The 15859-nt window shown below is 40.2% G+C and overlaps 1 protein-coding gene across 9 annotated transcripts in view; it reads left to right on the forward strand.

Annotated features, from left to right (window-relative positions):
- cacna1c (calcium channel, voltage-dependent, L type, alpha 1C subunit) overlaps positions 1-15859 on the forward strand; it is a 737294-nt gene that overhangs the window by 359289 nt on the left and 362146 nt on the right. For all 9 annotated transcript variants that reach the window (XR_012100621.1, XM_073059289.1, XM_073059283.1 and 6 more), the window contains exon 5: positions 265-404. Coding sequence is in view for 8 of the 9 variants with exons in the window: in XM_073059289.1 (XP_072915390.1) it covers positions 265-404 (140 nt within the window). In the remaining variant the exon portion in view is untranslated. The remainder of the gene's footprint in view (positions 1-264; positions 405-15859) is intronic.

Consider the following 15859-nt stretch of genomic DNA (forward strand, 5'->3'; position numbering starts at 1 on the left):
CAACTTAAGTAACATTTTTTCTCAGTTATGATCTACTTGCTTGTTTTTTATGAGCCCTGTTGAACACAAATTGGGTGTCATGCACCTGTGTTAATTCAGTGAAATGCTTCTGGCACTTCAGGAAAGCGCACCTTTCCTTCTGACCATAATTGATTAAATTATCTGAGGAGATCACAGGGCAAAAGCGGACTAACTAAGCAAATTGGATTGGTCATTTGTGCAACTGTGTTCTTGATAAAAGATGCCTTTTTTTTTCCCTTGTAGGCTTTTTAGTGCTATTTTAGAGCAAGCAACCAAATCAGACGGAGTTAACCCAATTGGAGGTAAAGCTACTGGATTTGATGTCAAAGCTCTAAGGGCATTCAGAGTCCTACGACCGTTACGCCTTGTGTCGGGGGTTCCTAGTAAGTATTTCAATAAGGTAGAGTTACAAAATATAGGATTCAAGTCTGTGTTATCTGAATTTCGTTGTCTCTTGATATATATCTGTAAAGTAAATCTAATTCTTTGAATAAGAACAAAATTCAGGAACTTTAACTGGGTATGAGTTTAAAGAATATGCATCAATCTTCTTCAGTAAATGGTTTGTGAACCAGTAACTCATTTACATCAGATTGGCAAACTGCTAAGTAAGTGAGTCAGTCCACCCACTTTTCAGCTAGTAGTGCAGCGAAAATTCAGAGACCTATTTAAAATGTGTTTATATTAAACCACTGGCAGAATAATTTGTGAACTCTGAAATGAGTCACAAGGCTAGTTCAAGTTGCACGCCCCTCTGGAAGTTCTGACAGAAAGATGTGATTAAGGAGAGATAAATTTTGTTCCGACAAATAAGATTCCCAATAGATTACCATTGCAGAGAACAGGTAAAAAAGATGTTCATTTTGATAAGTAGCATACTTAAAATCTGGATTCAAAATAAGAATCACTTGGATGAGCACAACCTTTTGTTTTGTCTCATAATCCTTACATTCCTTAATGTACAGTTTTCCCCCTACACCATGATCTTCACAAGGACATACTTCTTTTTTCATTCAAAGTAAAAATGGGAGATGGGGACAGAAACATTGAGCTCTTTGAGCCTGATTTACCATTCAATGAGAAGAAGGCTGATCACCCTTTTAACCATATCCACACATCTTACTTCCCCATCCCTTAACACCCTTGAATATCAAAAATCTATAGGTTTCAGGTTTAGATTATTAATTAAGCTAACAGTAGCTACTTTTTCTTTTCCTCTGTATGAAGGAATCTCCTATCGTCTCGTGAATGAATTTCTCCTATATCAATGTTTCATTGTCCAAAACACCTGAATTAGCAATAGAAGTGCCATTTTGTACATTCTCTCTCTATATTGGTATAAATATTTACATTGGTGTAAATGCCAGTATCCCAAAATCCTTTCAGTTGGTGTGGAGTTACCAGTCTGGCAAAATAACAAAACTCATCGCTGATTTCAAAGAAAATCTCTGTGGTGAGACTACCATTGATACTCTGGAATCGCTCAAATCACATTAAAGATGTCTGACTGACACAAAACCAGAAAAGAAAAAGAACAATATTTAGCCAATTAAAAAAAAAATTCACAAAGTGCTAAAAAGATTAGAATCTTTGCATGCCATTTAAACAGAAGCTGAAATATCATAAATATTTATTTTATTTTAATGCTCCTCACTTTTATGTGAAGGGAGTACAATGTGTACACAATATGTATAACTAGCTTGTGAGTATAACATTAAAATTACAGGACTTGTAATAAAGTGCAACAGTTTTAGGGTATTGGATAGTGAGACTAGTTTATTAATTGCTAAAATTTCTTGCAATCATAAATTTCCTTTTGATTTGATTGAAAAGAGCTGCAAACAGCACAAGCTGTCTATTCACAGATAAGACTTTAGGGATATGCATACATGCAAACTTTGAGACCTCTGTCAATCAAACCAAGTAATGCTGGCAAACACCAGTAGTGTTGATATCATTTTGCTGTAAGAGCCAGGGTGTTTTTCTTGCACTAATATTTTAAGTCCCCACTGTTCCTAACTTTTTGCATTTGAAATAATGCTCAAATTCTTTTGTGTCTTTGGAGTAATATGTGTCCATTTTCTTTTTTTAACCAGTTACTATTTTATGCACTTAAAATAAGGTTCTTCCTTGCTATTTATACTCCAGAGCTGGAAGTCTCGTAAGCTTTCTGATCATTTTTATTGGTCAGTTACTCTTCACTTGACATCATTTGTGCCACTATTACCTCCACCCATCTGGGCCTAGTACAATTTTATGTTAAAGGCAGTACTGAAACACTGTAAATACCTTTAAATGAAACCTTAGCATTTCTGTGAATAACACACGCAAAATGCTGGAGGAACTCTGCAGGCCAGGCAACATCTGTGGGGGAGAAAAGGTACAGTGTTTGTTTTGGGCCGAGACCCTTCGGCAGGACTGGAGGAAAAAGGATGAGGAGTAGAGTTAAAAGGTGGGGAAGGGGAGAGAGGGAAGCACAAAGTGATAGGTGAAACCAGGAGGGAGAGGGTTGAAGTAAATAGCCGGAAAGTTGATTGGTGAAAGCGGTGCAGGGCTGGATAGGTGAGGGCAGAAAGCCATGGAAGAAAGAAAAAGGGTGAGGAGCACCAGAGGGAGGCGATGGGCAGGCAAGGTGAGGGAAGGAAAAGGGGATGGGGACTGATGAAAGAGAGGGAAGGGGAGGGGGGCATTGCCAGAAATCAAGAAATTGATGTTCATGCCATCAGGTTGGAGGCTACACAAATGGAATATAAGGTGCTGTTCCTCCAACCTGAGTGTGGTCTCATTGTGACAGAAGAGGTGGCCATGGATTGACATATTGGAATGGAATTAAAATGGGTGGTCACTGGGAGATCTTGCTTCGGGTGGACAGTGAGTAGTGCTCAGTGAAACGGTCTCCCAATCTACACTGGGTTTCACTGATATACAGGAGGCTGCACCAGACACAGTGTATGACCCCAACAGACCCACAAGTGAAGTGTCGCGTCACTGGGAAAGACAGTTTTCGGGTCCTGAATAGTAGTGAGGGAGGAGGTGTAGGGGAAGGTGTAGCACTTGTTCCACTTGCAAGGATAAATGCCAGGAGGGAGACCAGTGGCGAGGGATGAATGGACAAGTGAGTCATGTAGGGAGCGATCCCTGTGGAAAGTGGAGGGGGAAGGGAAAGATGTGTTTGGTGGTGGGATCACAGTGGAGATGGCGGAAGTTACGGAGAATTATGTGCTGGATGCGGAGGCTGATGGGGTGGTAGGTGAGCACAAAAGGAGCCCCATCCCTGGTAGGGTGGCGGGAGAATGGTCTGAAATCAGCCATGCATGAAATGGAAGAGATGTGGTTGAGGGTAATGTTGATGGAGGAAGGGAAACCTCTTTCTTTGAAGAAGGAGGATATCTCCTTTGTTCTAAAATGAAAAGCCTCATCCTGAGAGCAGATGCAGCAAAGACAGAGGAATTGAGAGGAGGAATCATGTTTTTACAAGTAACATGGTGGGAAGAGGTGCAGTCCAGGTATCTCTGAGAGTCCATGAGTTTATAATAGACATTAGTAGATAAGCTGTCTCCAGAGATAGAGACAGCGAGATCGAGAAAAGGAATGAAGCTGTCGGAAATGGGCCAGGTAAATCTGAGGGCAGGGTGGAGGCAATTCTCTGAATACTTGTTTAAAGTGACCCAAAGATTCTCTACTGCAATCAATGAAGTCTGGTTCATTATCTGTGATCAATATTTCCATCAGTGAAGAGTTTGAAAAATAGCCTCCTAGATTGTAATGAATAAAGAGACATCTGTACTAAAAGAGGAAAAAAAGCAAATGAGAGAAGCTGTAAATTTGTTCACTTCCTGGTGTGATAGAAATTTATTCCATGTACTCAGTTGCTCTGAATTAATTTCTAGTCAGCTGACACAATGATTAAATTGGAGTAAGTTGCCATTATCCATGACCCGTGCAGGTTTAAATTAAATGCCTACACATGAGGTCAACCAAATGGACTCTAATTGATAGCTTGTTTGTGTATCTCAGTACATTATAAAATCATCATTGCTTGAGGTTTGTTTAAGTGCCTTGATTATTTTGTTTATTCTTGTAATCCATTTTTTTAAAATGCATATGATTTCTGAATCATTGCTGAATGACAAATGTAAAGATGGCTTAATTGCTTACCATGATATTTCAGCCAATGTCACTCTGTTGTTGACAATTTATTAATTTGTGTCAGGTTATCTCCTTGGAGAATTGCCCCTTCAGTTTTTACTTTTAGTGTTGATTTGGTTGAAAAGCCTCATTTAAAAAAGGTCTTGAGCAAAAAAAAAGGTTATTTACTGTTGTGTGCTATGGATTACATTGTGAATACTGTTCTTCATCACCCTGCAGTTGTGATTTTCTTTAAATTGGTATGGTATGAATGTTACTATTGCTGTATTTTCAGAAGAAACAAGAAAGGGAACTTAATGATATTAAGAATTAAATTATTTAATTGAAGCAAGATCCCAAAAATGAGTTTAAAGTATTACGGTCATTGAGTTGTATAGCACAAAAATGGGCTCTTTCATTGACTGCTTTCATGCAGACTATTTTAGCCATCGACACTCATCCCATTTGCTAGATAGGAATCTGATTATGCATAAGTCATAGATGGTAAACAGATTAAACATTTTTTCTAGTTACAAGAGCAATTTAGGGAAAAGTGATATTTTTCTGAACTTTAGATTAAGCACATATAGATTTATCTAGTTAAATTTGTGTTAATGCTTTGTGTGTGTTTAATAATGTGCAGTGTAGGTATGTGTAATTTGCCTAATGACAGACTCTTCTGAAGTGAACAAAATATTGGCAAATGGCTTCTGCTTATATTGTGCCTTTTACACTGCAAAATTGTCAAGGATATATCACAGGTAATTAATTAACAAATGAATTATTGCAGAACCATGTAATGGCAGGTGGCCAAAAGAAGAGAGAGTGGAAGATATGCTTCCAAAGCACAGGGCTTAGACAGAAGGTGAATTTCAAAACTAGGGTAAAAAAATTTAAAAGTAAGGACAATGACAAAAAAGTAAAAGTTAATATAAAAGTGACACTTTCAAAAAAATACTTGACTAAACATTGCATTGCTGGATTCTTATTTTCTGTGAACTATGCAGTCTGTATTTATCTATGTATTTATTCATTCAGGTGGGTGATTGAATGGGCAATTTTTAGGCCTCCTTTTCTGAGATTGAGGATAGCAGCGGTGTGACAGTGGACATCAGATTAGATGGCAACCTCTTTAACATTAGGAGACTCCACGCAACCACCAAACTCCATAGAGAACGGGTCCTGGAGCTGCAGTATGCGGATGACTGTGCTCTTGTGGCCCATACTCCGGAGGATCTTCAGACTGTCCTTGCTGTGGCGGTGAGAGCGTACAGCAGGATGGGGCTGACCGTCAATACCACCAAGACAGAAGTGGTTTGCCAATGGAGTACCAGAGTCCCACCCACCCTACCTGCCTTCACTGTTGGTGATGAAAAGCTGTCAGTAGTGCCATCTTTCAAATGTCTGGGAAGCATTCTGTCTGAGGATAACGGCATTGACGACGACATCCAGAGCTGCGTTAAACAAGCATCAGCTGCCTTTGGGAAACTTCGGTGTAGAGTCTTTAAAAACAGGAGCCTTCGTCCCTCCACAACGGTCGCTGTATACCTATGGTAAACTATGTATACCTGTCTGGACACGCCCCTCTGCTGACTGCTCCAGTGGCTCCTCCCACAGACCCCTGTATAAAGGCGATTGGAGGCACTGCTCCTCCCTCAGTCTCCAAGATGTCGTGGTCCCTTTTGTTGCTAATAAAAGCCTATCGTTCACCTCCCGTCTCCGAGAGTTATTGATGGTGCATCAATACCAAGTGGTCTGTGTCGCCACCCTCCTTTATGGCTGTGAAGCTTGGGTAACCTACAGCCGTCACATCAAGTCTTTGGAGCGCTTCCACATAAGCTGCCTTCTGCGCATCCTGGGAATTACTTGGCATGAGTGGGTGCCTCACATTGTAAAGACCAACTACAGAAGTTTTGAGGCCATGATCACCCAGCGTCAGTTGCAGTGGCTGGGGCACGTGGTAAGGATGTCTCCATGTTGGCTACCCCGCAGAGTGTTATACGGCCAGCTACATCATGGTTGATGCTCAGCTGGAGGGCTGAAGAAGCGCTATAGGGATCAGATGAAGAATGCTTTAAGGAAGTGCAAGATCAGACCCGAGGACCTGGAAGATGTTGCTGCTGACTGTATCACTTGGCGACAGCTGTGTAGGGATGGGATTCATATTCTGGAGATGGAAAGAACAACCAGAAGACAGCAGGACAGAGCCAGGAGAAATGCAGCCATGGTTGCCATCACTACCACCACTACCACATATACATGTCCCACATGCAATAGAACTTGTGGGTCCACGATAGGACTGTATAGTCATCAAAAATCTCACCGTTAAAGGAGTGGACGTCGTCATCAGATTCTGATGGACAACCGAAGAGAAGATGTATTTATTTATAAATTAAGATACAGCATGGAATAAGCCCTTTGAGCCCTGCCACCCAACAACCCTTGATTTAACCCTAGCCTAATTGGGACAATTTACAATGACCAATTTACCTACTAAGTGGTACAGCTTTGGACTGTGGGAGGGAGGCGAGTGCCCAGAGGAAACTCACAGGGAGAACGTACCAACTCCTTCTAGACAGTGGCGGAAAGTGGAATTCAACATTACTCTTTTGACAGAGTAAGAAGTGAGCTACCAACATTTTCTTCTATTCAATGAAGCATGATTACTGGTGATAGGCCAACTAAAGAGAATTTACAAATGGGCTGTTGGCTATAAATTCTACTGAGCTGCACAGTTTTTGTTTGAGGTATTTGGGAATTTTATCTAAAACTTAATCCTGTTTGTAGAAAATATGATTCTGTGTACCATAGGCTGAGACAACCTGTGTTGTTGATGAATCAAAGGTGGTGATGAATCAGCATATAGGAGGGAGATTGAAAATCTGGCTGAGTGGTGCCACAATAAAAAGCTCTCACTCAATGTCAGTAAGGAGCTGATTAGTGACCTCAGGAGGAGGAAATCAGACGTCCAGGAGCAAGTCCTCATCAGAGGGTCAGAGGTGGAGACAGTCAGCAACTTTAAGTTCCTCAGTATTATCATTTCAGAGGATCTGTCCTGGGCCCAGCACATAAGTGCAATTATGAAGAAAGCAGGGTAGAACTTCAACTTCCTTTTAAGTTTGCAAAGATTACATATGACATCTAAAACTTTGACAAACTTCTATAGGTCTGCAGTGGAGAGTATATTGACTGCTTGCATCATGGCCTAGTATGGAAGCACCGATGTCTTTGAATGGAAAGTCCTACAAAAAGTAGTGGATACAGCCTAGTCTATCACAGGTTAAAACCTGAGCACATTAAAACCTGAACACTGAGCACATCTGCATGGAGTGCTGGTGCAGGAAAGCAGCATCCATCATCAAGGACCCCCACCACCCAGGTCATGCTTCCTTCTCACTGCTACCATCAGGAAGAAGGTACAGGAGCCTCAGGACTCTCACCACCAGGTTAGGAACAATTATTACCCCTCAACCAAAGGGGATAACTTACTCGCCCAGCTGCTGAACTGTTCCCACAACCAGTGGAGTCATTTTCAAGGACTCTTCATCTCGTGTTCACAATATTTATTGCTTATTTATTTGTTTGTTTTCTTTTGTATTTGCACAGCTTGCCTCTTGCACGTTGGTTGTTTGTCCATCCTACTGGGTGCAGCATTTCATAGATTCCATTGTGTTTCTTGGATCTGCTGTATAAGCCCACAAGGAAACACAGCTCAAGGTTGTATATGGTGACATATACAGTATGTACTTTAATAATAAATTTACTCTGTACTTTGTAAATGCAAGGTGCCAGATATCCATCTGTAACATTTGCAAGGCTCAGAGGACTCAGTCTAAACTTGCTTATGTCCCCAGTCACCAATCACTTCAGACTTCAAAGTATTTTGAGGCTTCGAGGCCTTTACCTTCAAAGATGCACTTGCAGATAACTGTCTTCTTGTAACCAGATGTTCAGGTGTTTGTGGTAGGCTTTCAAAAGAGAAACATTAACAGAAATGTCTTGTGTAAATCACTTCAAATATGATGTTTTGTCCATGATGGTCCTATTAAAAATGTTGCATCATGTTCCAGTTGTGAGGACCTACGTCTTTGGCGTTGTTTTTCCTATTTAATCACTCAGGAATAGTTTGAAATGGATATCACTTTGTATAACTGTGTATGTTATTAAAAGCTGAGTCTTGATGAGAGGTGAAAGCTCACTTCTTCCCATGAGCATAAGCTAATGCATTGCATGTTATTGACTCTTTCATAGTCTTAACTAGCGTCAAAGGATGCAGAAATTGGCAATGAGCATTTTGTTAATTTTTGGACATATTGACGTTCCTGAGAGATTCTGCAAAGCATTTTTGTTTGTGTTATTGTGATATGTATCGCAGATGTGAAGGTTATTCTATAGTGATTTGTAAAATTTTAAGACATCTTGCTTTGAATTGGAGTTAACTACTGGTGGTTGGAGTAAGACACTATAAGTATTTAAGTGAGCTCGCATTACATTGTATGGCGAGGTGGAGGTGCGTCCCTACCAAAGGAAATGTAGGACGCTCCTTCTTTTGCTTGCCAGCAGGTCCCCTTGGGCAATGTATAGTACCTGCTTAGCCCCCCCCCCCCCCTTCAGTCAGGGTCAAGTGAATTAGAATTTTATTTTTTACATCCATCTCACAACTTGAGGGAGTAAAAATCTTTATGTTGCATCTCCATAGATATATGTATAAGCAATAAGGAAGGGAAATGTGGGAGGATATTGCCCAAACACTAAGATTGTATATATAATTGTTTTGTGTACATGTATGTACAGTCAGATATGCGATCAGATCAATGTGTATTGATCAATCTGATGGCCTGGTGAAAGAAGCTGTCCCAGAGTCTGTTGGTCCTGGTCGTAATGGTGTGGTACTGTTTGCCAAACAGAAACAGCTGAAACAGTTTATGGCGAGGGTAGCTGGAGTTCCTGATGTTCCTCTGGGACCTGTTTATGCACCTGCTGCTGTAAATGTCCTGAACAGAGGACAATTCATATTCACAGATGGGCTGGACTGTCCACACCACTCTCTGCAGTGCCCTGCGATTGAGGGTAGTACAGTTCCCGTACCAGGCGGTGACACAGTCGGTCAGGATGCTCTCATTGGTGTCCCTGTAGAAAGTCCTGAGGATCTGTAGACTTATGCCAAACTTCTTCAGCCGTCTGAGGTGAAAGAAGCACTGTTGTGCTTTTGTCCCCACACAGTATGTACTACTCAACCTCTCAACTACAGTCCCATTGATGTCAATAGGGGCTAGCCTGTCTCCTGTATTTCATGATCACGTTCTTCATTTTTCGGCATTGAGGGAGAGTTCGTTTTCTTGTCAATGCACTGACACAGTGGTGCCTTCTCCTTTGTAGGCTGTCTCATCATTCTTGGAAATAAGGAATGTCAATGTCGTGTCTCTGCAAATTTGATCAGCAGATTGGTGCTGTGCATGGCAATGCAGTCATGGGTATATAGGGAGTAGAGGAGGGGGCTCATGACACAGCCCTGGGAGGGCTCCTGTGTTGAGGGGCAGAGGTGAGGGTGCCCATCCTTGCCACCTGTTGGCGATCTGACAGATAGTCCAGATCCAGCTGCACAAGGCGGGGTGCAGGCCATGGTCTCTGAGCTTCTTGTTGAGCCTGGGGAGAATTTATGGTGTTGAATGCTGAACTGTGGTCCAAGGACGGCATTCTAACATAAGCATCCTTCTTATCCAGTTGAGTGAGGACAGCGTGTGTAGTGCTGTGGCAATGGGTACGTCAGTTGATCGGTTCTGTCAGTAGGTGAATTACTGAGGCTCCAGTATGAGTAATAGCATGCTGAAGATGCAGGTGGTGGATGGTCGTATGAGCAGCTGGTGCGTAAGTCCTGGTTATGTGACCACTGACGCCAGGCAGACAGTCTCTGAAGGGTATTGATAATGGCTGGGGTCACCCATCTTGTAAAGACACTCCCCAGAAAAAAGACATCGGCAAACCACTTCACAATTATGGTCTTGAGACCATGATTGCCTATGTCTATGACACAGCACATGATGATGAACTTTACTTATGGTACTGATGTCCGTGAAGATCTTGCTTTCCAGTAAAGGCACCATGAAGTTAAAAATGCAAGAGCATAAAATCCCATGGAGAGGGTCTGGAGTCACATCATCCTATTTGGAAAAAGATAAGAATTTCTACAGCATGAGTGATACCAGACATTAATTCCAGAGTTCATTAACTGGATGATTGGAGATTTATATGATTAAATGCACATTTTTCCTAAGGCATAGTAGAACGAACTACTCTGCTGAGTGAAATCCAGTAAAAACAGTGGATTTTATTAAATCTGTTTTAGCAAAATGTTGTTGTAACCACCCACAATTATATTTTACAATTATTTGCAGCTTATTCATTATCTGCTCAGTACAAATCTTGAATCTGATATCTTAAGTTTATAATAATGCTAGTTCAATCGACTGAGACAAATGTAAGTGAATCCTGGCAGATATTTAAATAGGAACCCAGAACTGCACACAAGTACCAAATTATCAGAAGTGTATATATAAATTTATTCAATATGCACAACACACTGGAGGAACTCAGCAGGTCGGTCAACATCCGTGGAAACGAACAGTCAACGTTTTGGGCTGAGACCCTTCATCAGGACTGAAGAGGGAGTGGGCAGGGGCCCTATAAAGAAGGTGGGGGAGGGTGGTAGGTGCCAGGTGAAAAACCAATCAGAGGAAAGATCAAGGGGTGGGGGAGGGGAAGCAGGGAGCGGATAGGCAGGAAAGGTGAAGAAGGAATGTAAGGGGAAAGCACTATGGGTAGTAGAAGGAGGCAGAACCATGAGGGAGGCAGAGTGAAACTGGGATGGGGGGAGGGAATTATGCCGTTGTGGTGATGGGAGGATGGGGTGAGTGCTGAAGTGCAGGAAATGGAGGAGATGCGGGTGAGGGCATCATTGATGACGGCAGAAGGGAAACTACAATTCTTAAAGAAAGAGGACATTTGAGATGTCCTGGAACGAAGGATGTTATGTGGAACAGTATGTACATAACCAACGATCCAGCAATTATCCTCCGCAACTTCTGCCACCTTCAACAGGACCCCACCACTAAGCACATCTTTCCCTCTCTACCCATCTCCGCTTTCCACAGGGATCATTCCCTCCATGACTGCCTGATCCACATGTCCCTCCCCACGGATCTCCCACCTGGCACTTATCCCTGCAAGCGTAAGTGCTACACCTGTCCCTACACCTCCTCTCTTACCACCATTCGGGGCCCCAGACAGTCCTTCCAGGTGAGGCAACACTTCACTTGTGAGTCTGTTCGGATCATCTATTGCATCCGGTGCAGAATGGTGGGGTGGAATCTGATTGAAAAACTAGACAGAGTGGATGTGGAGAGGATGTTTCCTATAGTGGGTGAACCTCAGACAAGAGAGCACAGCCTCACAATAGAGGGAAGAGAGATGAGAAAGAATTATTTGGCCAGAGGGTGGTGAATCTGTAGAATTCATTGCCACAGACAGCTGTGGAAGCCAAATCATTGAGTATACTTAAAACAGAGGTTGATAGGTTCTTGATTAATCAACGGTTATGGGAAGATGGCAGGAGAATGGGGTTGAGAGGGAGTAATAAAGCAGCCATGATAGAATGGTGGAGCAGACTCAATGGACCGAGTTGCCTAATTCTATTCCTATGTCTTAAGTCCTTATGGTCTTCTGGTATTCCCTCCTTTATCTTTTGTGCTATTTGGTCTTTTAGTTTTTGAAGAAGGTGTTTCTTCACATTCCTCAGAATGCTGCAACCAACATCATTTATAAAGTGTGTCTTAGTTTGTTCCTTCTATGAACACACATTCATACAGGGCAAAGTTGAACTGGTATGTTACTTCTGATGCATATACAGACCAAATCGTTTTGAAAAGGTCAGCTCTTCTGCATCAGTAGTTGTATTGAGCAGCTTCTAAAGTACATAAATTTAAGCTAATCATTCATGGATGAATGCCAGAATAGTTAGAAATAATTCCCAAATTATGATCAATTAGCACATGAATGTGGAATTAAACCTATTTTTGTCATTCATTTGCCTGAGCATTATTACCAATGAAATTAATATTTGATACAGATATTTAAGTCAATACTAATTGGAATCTGTACAATGAATCCCCATGTTTCCATTATATGTGCTTTCAATTAATTCTGCAGGCATCTGGAGACTAGAGAGCATTATACTGGCAACATATCTTTTGTTTTATAAATTCCAGACAAACAATTTTGCAATGTTCCTCCACTTGTCAGGGTTTGTAACTTCAGACGCTGGATCTGGTGTCAATCAAAAACAGTTAATAGAGAGTGCTACTCTGAAAGGCTTCCTATTCAGAGGAAAGTATTAAAGGCAATTTGTGAGGCTCTTGAAAATTGTGCTGTAATTGTTGGATCATTAAATAATAGCACAGATAGCCCTTTGGTTATTATTGCTGTTCCAGCTCTATGATACAAAGATCCTGCAGGGTTTCTTTATCCTTTCATTAATTTTCCCATTCTCTTTTGAATGTTGATATTCTATCTTCCTTTCAGGCAGTGTATTCCAGCTCTCAACAATTCAATGACTGAAATTAAATGTTTCCTTTTCTCGCCTGTAATACTTTCACTAACAATTTTAAATCTGCAACTTATCATCATCGTACTGCCACTACATAGGTACATTGTCTCTATTTACACCCTGAGAACTTCTCATGATTTAAAAGAGACAATGGGATTCTGGGCTTGTAACAGATGTTTGTTGCCAGCCTATTTCATAAGGTGGAAACAAGAGACTCGGAAAGGTCTGTGAGGACATGAGGAATTGGAGATAGGCCCTGTTTATGTGAGAACTGGCTGGAAATCAGCAGCAAAAATAATGTAATTTTCATGCTCTCTATGAATGCAGTAAGCAGCACCAGTACAGTCATTGATGTACTAGAAGAAGAGCTGAGGAACAAGGCCCTGTTTCCACAAATGGAGAGAATTTTGTGGTACCATGTGAGTTCCTATCCTCCACTTTTGTTCTGGAGGAAGTGAGTGGAGTTGAAGAAATTGAGAACGTTCAGCCAAGTGTCGGTAGAAGGAAATTCATTGGATCTTTGTCTAAGATATTTTTCTAAGTTCTTTAATTATTTTGGAGTTGTGCTTTTCAGTAGTTTAGTGAGGATTTCTGAAGGCAGACTCAAAGTACATGGTTAATTTCTTTGCATTTCTCTTATAGCCCAATATAACTCCTTCCCATCCCAGTCTTTAAGAGGTCCATGTTTACTTTATCTTTTTTTTTACAAAAGATAGGATTAAATACACAGGTCCTTTGAAGATAAAATCATAGTAATTGGGGAAAGTAAAAATAAATATTAAAAATTTTTTGAACTCCATGGAGCATGTGGGGGTCCTCTGATATCCAGGCAATCTTTTTCTTTTTTCTTTCTTTTTTTTTTCCTTTCTTTAGATAAGGGTTAAGGGGGGGGAGGGTTAAGGGGAGGGGGGAGGGTCAACATTATTTTTCTTACTATTTTATATTTTATCTTTTTGACGCCCAAAGAACTCATCACATTCTCATTTTAAGTTTATCACTAGATTACTCTGCTATTCTACTTTTCTTTGATGTCCATACCTTAGCCCTTCTTTGCCGAAAGTTTCACCAATCCTCAGGCTATTTTTTGGCAAAGTAATAAGGTTTTTCCATTACCTATGCAGCAAAACTCCCATAAACCACTCAGAATCCCCAATGCTTAGGCATCTATCTCACTTTGTAATGTTTGCTGTGGGCTCTGGTTCCCATGCTCCTTTGCAACTCACCAGGACCAACATTCTGTGTCCTCTCATTGGGTACCAAGTTCCTGTGCTCCATTCAAACTCACAAGTTGCATATTATTAATGATACTGTATATTTAAAAATGTAAATTAAAGATGTGGCATTTTTAATTTAAAAAGAAGTGAAATCCAGTTGACTGGAAAATCTGCAACCACTTCACCAATTTGCTGGGTTATAAGTTTAACAATACCATCTTTAATATCTTCATGGTTGACACACCATCCCTTTTATTGCCTTATGGGGGTTTCTTTTATAAATTATTTATAATTCTTTAAGTGTTAACCATTGCTTACTTAATATTTTTTTCTTTTTACCTTTCTTTTTAACATAGATTTTCAAGTTTGTCAGAGTGAATTTATGCCTTGTGTCTTTGTAGTTTGCTTTATTAAGATTTAAGACCTGGCTTCTGATCCAACTCTATTTCTTGCATCTTATAAAATCTACCTCTTGTTAAAATCCCTAAAGGCTCCTTAACTATCAGAAGTTTGTCCCTGCACCATACAGGATTTAAAATAGATTGTTTCCTTGCTGGTTTCTCAACATACTGATCTATAAGCGCCAAACAACAAAAAAATCTGCGGATGCTGGAAATCCGACCAACACACATAAAGTGCTGGGGGAACTCAGCAGGCCGGGCAGCATCTATGGAAAAAAAAAGTACAGTCAACGTTCTGGCAGGACTGGAGAAAAAAAATCTGAGGATCTATAAACCCGCCACTTTTTCACTCTAATATTGCTCATTTGGTATATTTGATATATAATCTATATCTATTACATATCTATCTCTGGAAGACAAAATTGTTTTTGTGCCTATTTGCAAACCCTACTAATTTATGTTTTGCTGCATGCTGTTTCACAGACCCACTAAAACTGATACTGCTATGTGATTTTCTAACTGAAGTCCTTCTTTGCTACCTTTAATTGATTTTGGTGTTTTTTTATTACCATGATTGCCCTATTTCATTTTTCATTTTGCCTTTTTACAGTAGCTGTTGGGCTATCTTCAAAGGACTCCTCTGCTTTGCTTGATTTAGTTACAGGATTGTGTGGGAGATTTTCATTGTTTTACCTGTTATTTTCTTTTATTTTTATTTTTTATTTTTGAGAGAATATTTTATTAATCTTCTTCCTAATGTTCTTCCTATTTCATTCTACTCACAAAGCACATTAGTTACAGTTCTACAAACCAAAATATTTGGGGTGATGTGATTAAATACATTGTGTGTCACTGGTTTATTTTTCTAGTGTTCATGAATTATGAAGTAATTCTACACATTCAAAGAGCATTTTATTGCATTGATATCAATTCTCAGAATCAACTATATTTTTAGAGAAGCTGAGTACTTGCATTAATCCAATTAGTCCAAAATAAATATTAAGAGTTATTTTTAAAAGTTAAGAATAAATGTTTTGTGTATTCCATTTGAATGATTGACAATCACTGGTCCTGAAATTGGAGGGATTCTGAATCACCTTCCTTATTTCCAGATTAGAGAACCTATCCCAAAATGCAGAGAGATTACCTGAACGTAGTAAGTGTTTAGAACTTTGCAGAAATTTTAGTGGGGGTTTATAGCAACATCAGGCAGCATGAATCCTGAGAAGGTGTTTCAGTTGCTAAAATGGTGACATTTGCCAGTGAAGTCTGAAGCCATACTGTGAAAAACGCTCCTTATGCAGAATGTTCTCTACCATTATTTGAGAAGTCCTTACAAGGGATAAAATTACTTCACGCTTAAGGTCGCCCTGTTTTTTAATTTCAGGTGTGTAGTATTTTCTAATGTGTGTATTAGCACTTTATTACAAATACATTTAATCAAAATTTGTATAATCGGTAAAATATTTTATTAAATCAGCTACTTTATTCAT

Source organism: Hemitrygon akajei, chromosome 10 (assembly GCF_048418815.1).
Source record: "Hemitrygon akajei chromosome 10, sHemAka1.3, whole genome shotgun sequence".
Classification (NCBI taxonomy): domain Eukaryota; kingdom Metazoa; phylum Chordata; class Chondrichthyes; order Myliobatiformes; family Dasyatidae; genus Hemitrygon; species Hemitrygon akajei.